This window comes from Miniopterus natalensis, chromosome 14, assembly GCF_054644295.1.
Source record: "Miniopterus natalensis isolate mMinNat1 chromosome 14, mMinNat1.hap1, whole genome shotgun sequence".
NCBI classification, from domain to species: domain Eukaryota; kingdom Metazoa; phylum Chordata; class Mammalia; order Chiroptera; family Miniopteridae; genus Miniopterus; species Miniopterus natalensis.
In genome coordinates, this window is record NC_142094.1 from 35,715,596 (window position 1) to 35,722,093 (window position 6,498).

Here is a 6,498-nt window from a genome sequence, read left to right on the forward strand (position 1 = left end):
GTTCTAAGGGCAGGTGCTACCCCCCTCTTTTTACAGATGAGGAAGCTGAACCTCAGAGAGATTAAGTGATTTGCTCAAGGTCACAAGTTCACAGGCAGTGGAGCCAGGACTGGAAGCCAGGTTTGGAATCCAGGCAGAACTCCCCACGGCCTCCTCACGGGAACCCCTACCTCCCTTCTCGGCTGCCCATCATCTTCTCAAATCAGATGGAGTCACATCACTTCTTTGCTTAAAATCTGCGGCACGCCCACCTCACCCCCTCCATTGCCCAGAAAACACAGCCTAAGCTCCTTAACATATCGTTTCCAAGTCCAGTTCTTAATGCATTTATCCATGTACTCGTTAGAAGTCAACAAATAATAGCCAGCCCTAACATTTGTTTCCCAGCAGTTTTATATACCACCTCCCCAAAACCCTGTGACACAGGCAGGTGACACAGGCAGTCCTAAGCAGTCTCAATGGTCTCTCAGGAGGCAAGACGACATGCCCTGACTTTCCTTCCTTGTTTTCACAGTGCTCTGCGTTTCCACCAGGTTTCAAGTGTGTCAAGCTCCTTCATCCCTCTCTGACTCTGCAGCTCTGTTTCTTCTAGCGGGTAGGGCCCTCACCTGCCTGGGGAGCACATATAAATCCTTCATGTTTTCTGTGGCTCAACTGACGCATCTTTCTTTGAGCTCCCTTAACCACCCATTAATACCCTGCATGATCACACCGACTACATTAGATTAGGTGCATTTGTTTGCTGACTCTCTTTTGCAGTAGACTGTGGACTTCTCTAGAACAGAGATATGGGTTGGGAGCATGGCCTTATTTAGGAAGCTAGGATAAACTAGTGATGGAGGATGGGACGGATGAAGAAAGACATGATTAACAGCAAAGGTGTGTTTCTGTTGCTTCCAGGATTCATGCAACATGAAACCAATCATTATCAAGAACAAGGCATGGTAATAGGGGCAGAGATAAACGGTGGTGTGTTATGTGTGTGTGTGGGGGTGGGTGGGGGTGGGTGTGGGTGTGGGTGTGGAAAGAGAGGGGGACGTGGTATGCATATGGTGGATATAGATATATAGTTTTTCTCTGTGTATATAAAATGTTGATATACCTACATAAAGTGCATATATATAATGCTTATATACATATATAGTGTGTATAAAGTATGCAAGCACATGTAATGTATGTACATGTATAATTTATGTGCATATGTACATATATAATATATACACGCTTGCCTGTGTAGTTATAGTGTGTGGGTATATAGTTTGTGTGTGGTATGCACATAAATAGTGTATACATCGTGTGCATACATATATCGTGTCTGTTCACACATATGCAATGGTATATGTGTGCATATACCTCATCTATGTGTGTGTTTTAGAACAGAATGCAAGCAGAGACGGAGAAGGTGCACTTGAAGATGAAAGGAAAGACGACTATTACACGCTTTATAAATATTTCTTAATAAAAAGAGACGCATGTTGAAGCTTGCCTCCCTGCTGAGGAGAACAGCTCCTGAAGGAAGAAGAAACTGAATTAGGAAGGAAATTTTAGAGAAATCTCACTAAAGCCAAGCAAGAACCGTATTCCAAGAAGAGACTGGTTAGCAAAAACAAATACCTTTAAAAAAAAAAAGCCAAGGAAATGGTAAAGGCGGGGGTGGGAGAATCAGTGGATTTGAAAGGAAGATGGCAGTGAAAGGGTGAGAGTTTCAGGAAGAGGTGGGATGACTCAAGGTGAGGAAGTAGAGTCAGGCACTTTGCAGTCTCTCTTTCCAACACTTTGGCTTTGAGAGGATTACAAGGAAAGCAGCTTGTCAAACAAAACAAACATGCCTTGTTTCCTGTAAGACGGGAGAGCTCAAACATGTTTGTGGACAGAAGGCTGCATTCTTGATCTGCAGTCCTGGTATTCAGGTCATAAAGCACCAATCATAGCAAACACCTCCAACCCATCGAGTAGTAGCTCAAAAACTCTCAAAACAACTCTATGAGGTGGATTCTGTGATTATCTACATTTTATAGGCAAGGAAGCAAGGCACAGAGAGATTAAGTAACTTTTCCAGAGTCACTCAGCTTTTAAATCCTGGAGTCAGAGTTAAGTGTTTGTGCTCTAGCTGATGTGCAGGGAGGGACACAGAAAACAGAGCCCTGACCTGCCTCATGCTTTCCCAGGTCCCACTTAGACTGGCCTAGGCCTACTTCTCCTGGCTTTCTCTCCTGCCAAGCAGAGACTTGGAACCCAGGGAAGTCCACATCGAGGTAGTGGGCCAGGGGGACACTGTGTTGGAGGGGAGGAATAGTGGGGAAGGACCATTTGTTGGTGTTGCAGAGTTTGCATTTTCTAGCATTTGGAAAGATGGAGATTATCTTAAGCATCATCAGAGGAGAGGCAAGGTGTACACTACAAGACCTAAGAACTGGCTCCAGTTTCCAGTATTTTACAATCTGGAGCAAGCCACTTAACCTAGGAAGGTACCAATTCTCTATCCATAACATTTGCTAATAATAATAAATTTTTAAATAATGACAACTATTCTACATCCCCTAGAGCATTGTAAGGAGCAATGTGTATGACGGTGAATGCAAACATGAACCATTTCATTATCATCATCATTACTGTTATTATTATTAGGCTCTCAGACTAGCTGAAAAATTGCTTGTCCTCTCCGCTCCCCCACTTCCAGCTCCCAAGGTATTAAAAACTGGTAAGACATCCAATTTGTTTGAGTTTAGAAAGTCTAAACTCAATTTCTATGTGTACAATTTGCTCCAAGTGCAAAAGTCCCTGATATGGTAAAGCAACATGACACGTTGTTAAAATCCTCAGAGAGTGAGCTGTGATCAATTGTCATTATCCAAGATTAGCAGGCAGCTTTGCGTGCCTGGAGCTGCTCAAAACAGCAAATAGTTGTACCCGATGTTCCACACCTGCCTGTTCATCCTTGTTTGCCTTCTCCACTCAGCATGCTAATCATGATACTCACCTACGACCTCCAATCAGCACTTTCCCCTTACGGCTCATTATCTAATTTCATGGATTTCACTCTTATACATCAATCTGGTCTTTAAGTCCCAGCACAGTCTTGCTAAGGACGGGGGGGAGAGGCCTTTAGCAAAGAAGCCAAGAGAGCACAAACATTGGGAGGGAATGTGGGAATATGCCTATGAGCTGCCAGGCACTCTGATTGCATTTCGCTAAAGATTTGGAGGAGTCTCATTTGGCAGACTGTGGAGACCAGGTTTTTAGATGGATTTTTCACCTTTAAATGAGATAGTTTTATATATATATAACTATATATATTCTAGTGAGCCTAGAATTACATGCAAAGTTGCCATTCTTTATACTTTTCTGTCTAAATTGTCCTGATTTTTAACTCTACCCTATCCAACTACACTCAAAGATTAAATTAAAACAATTAGGCAGCAGCTGGATGGGGTACATGATGAGTGACAGGTGTAGGGGCAGTAATAGGGACATTTACTGTCACAAGTCATCTTCAGGAACATCTGAGACGCAATCTCCTTTCATAGATGAGGAATCAAGGATCTAGGGTTCAAATTTCACTTTTTTTCCCCCCCTTTGAGAAAGGGATATGCAGTTTCCTATGTTTGTCTTACTTAAGGTCCGTGAATATACAGAAATCCCAGATTGCAGAGATGACCCGTATGATGGTCATTTGCACTGGATGGCTTCACGAAGACGGGGCGTACTCCAAACCCCTTCCTGCATCTATCCGCCCTCTAATGCACACACTCGACTCACCAGTTTTGCAAAGCAGGGCACTCCACTCGCTCTCTTCATCCCCTCAACACCACCCTCCTTCCAGACAGTCACATGGTTGCTCAGTGTTAATCTCTCTGAAACTTTACAGGGTAATTCCTTTCAGTTGCCTGTTAGGCAGAAATCAGTCAAGACAGATTCAAAACACTAGTGTTTTTGCCTCTTTAAAATCTCTAGACCAAAACAGACCCCTTCTCCTGCCTCTTTCTCTCTTATAACCCCCACGGACACCCCACCACCAGATTTCCCCCTTTCCAAGGCGAGGCAGATGAAGGCTTTGACAGATATCTGCCATCCCAGCTCTCTCTTACTGTTTTGGTGTTTTGTTTTACTCAAAATGCCAGTGAAACAGGAGTCAGTACTTATTTGGTGTATACTCTGCTTTTTTATTTTAAGCATAAATAACATTTCTTTCAATATAAATATAAAATTCTGTGAAAACATAGATAAAAATACGATAGTCTCAGTCACTGTCCAGCAGGGACATGTTTAGTTGTTTCTAGCATCAGCCATCAGGTTCTCCATTTTAAAAAATATGGTTTTTAGCCTCATTCTAGAACACTTTCAAACATAGGAAATTCTTCGTCCTACAAACAAATCCTTTTGGAGATCATTTAAATATGCCAGTGATGAATGTCTACATTTATCCAGACACCAAGGCTCTCGAAGTGAGCTAGAATCCAACACCAAGTATACAATTGTTGATATACAAAAATTATATAAATTACTTCATCAGATTGCAAAAAATACATCAGATTTTTATCTATAAATTTCCAGCAGGTAATAAATTACTTACTAAAATATAAAAATAAAAAAGCTCAGATGTGTTTCTTCTGATTCAAGTATGAAGCGCGCGATAGTCCTGGTCCCCGAGCGGCACCCGCTGCGCGCCGCGGCCACCCCCGCGCGGGAGGGGCGCGCGCTACTTGGCGGGGGCGGCCCGCAGAGTTCCCAGGATCCTGTCCCAGTGCGTGAAGTAAGGGGCGAAGTTGCAGTTAAACTGGGAGTGATGCAGGTCGTGGTGCACCACGCCCCCGTACCACCCAAAAGGTACCAGTCTGTGGGTGGACCAGGGAAAGTCATAGCCGGAGTGGTCCTCCACCGACAGCCAGATGTTGACCACGTGGAAGACCAGGACGGTGAGCGGATGGCACTGCAGCAGCTTGACGTTCACCATGTCGAAGAAGCCCAAGGAGAACAGCTCCCAGACGCTCATGTACTGCGTGGCCAGCGCGAAGGAGGGCGAGTTCTGGTGGTGCACCTTGTGGAAGGTCCGGTACAGCCAGGGCACCTTGTGGTGCAGCAGGTGCCACACGAAGAACTCGGCGTCGAAGAGCAGCAGGCAGAACACGACGTGGCACACCAGCTGCAAGAGCTCGGGGGCTTCGGGGGGCGGCAGCGCCGGGCCGTGGGCCCAGTGCAGCAGCGTCAGGGGGAACACGAACACCAAGTGCTGGCCGAGCGTGCGCCCCAGGCAGGGCAGCAGCTGCCGCGCCGTGGGCGCGAAGTCCGGCTGGATCTTGTAGCGCCGCAGCGCGGGCGCCCAGGGGCACAGGACGTCCAGCACCACGAAGGGCAGGCAGAAGCCCACGTAAGTGGTGATGGAGAAGATGACCGGGAAGAAGGCCGACTGGGTGAGGGCGTCCCGGGTCCTCAGGAGGTCCCAGACGGGCTGCAGGAACAGCTGGCCCGGGCTGCACAGGACGCGGAGCTCCGAGGCGTTGCTGCGGCTCATGGCGAGGCTGTGCTCCGCAGCCGCTGCCGCAGCCGGGGCCCGCCGGCTTTATGTAGCATTGAGCCCCGCCCGGATGACGTCAGCTGCGCCGAGCTTGCTTAAATAAATGAGCCCGCAGAGCCGCGCTTAGCTGCTAAAATACACCCCGGCAGCTGCGCTCCGTGGGCTTTTCCATATGCAACATAAATGGCACTTAGTAACTTCACACGCATGTAGAACTGACGCTCGATTTACGAACGATGCAATGCGCAGATCTTTAGAGTTTCTGTGCGTTTGGACAGCTCAGTCCATCTGTGTCAGCGCCACCCCCAAACAAGACAGGGAATATTTCCATCACCACCAGGAAGGGCTGCTCTGCAGTCAGTCCCGAATTACTTGTCTTTTTAAATCCATACATACAGCTGCGTCTGTGCAAACACAAGCATAACCTCACGTTAGAAAACTTCTTAAAGTGCGGTGCCTTGCGTATTTCCGATCTTTCCCGCCTGCGCGCCCTGAGCCGCTTCAGCCAGCCGCGAGCGCGCGCTAACCTTCCTCAGGGCCCCGGCCGCGCGCGGCGGCCGCCGGCGCGGGGAATCGGACGGACGCGGTGGCCGGGCGGAACCTCTCCGGCTCCAGTCCCCAGCGCGCACCTGCCCTCGCCGCAAGCTCCGGGTCCCACCGCACGCAGACCCGCCCGGAGCAAACCGCAACCCCGGGCGCCGGGCCTGTCTCGGCGGCGCTGCCGCGGCGCGCGGACCAGCGACGGGAACGGCGGGACTCTGCGCAGAAGGGGGGACCGTTTAGGGGAAAAAAAAGTTCTGGGTTTACCATCTAGCGCCCGCCCACATCTGGCCAAAAAGTCGCTGCCTTTCAGGCAGCAATAAAATCGGTAAAGCGCCCGCTTTGTTCTGTTTGGAAACGTGCGCGCGTTTCTGAAGCCTCGCCGAGCTGCGGGGTGAACAGATGTTGCGCCTACCCTGCCTTCCCCGGGCTGGCTTCGCGGC

The 6,498-nt window shown here is 48.4% G+C and overlaps 1 protein-coding gene across 1 annotated transcript; it reads right to left on the reverse strand.

The window, feature by feature from the left end:
- Positions 1 to 4,163: 4,163 nt before the first annotated feature.
- On the reverse strand, positions 4,164 to 5,512 carry CH25H (cholesterol 25-hydroxylase). Its single transcript, XM_016220754.2, has one exon. The coding sequence runs from the start codon at positions 5,510 to 5,512 to the stop codon at positions 4,700 to 4,702; it is 813 nt and encodes a 270-aa protein (XP_016076240.2). The 3' UTR covers positions 4,164 to 4,699.
- Between the last annotated feature and the right edge of the window lie 986 nt (positions 5,513 to 6,498).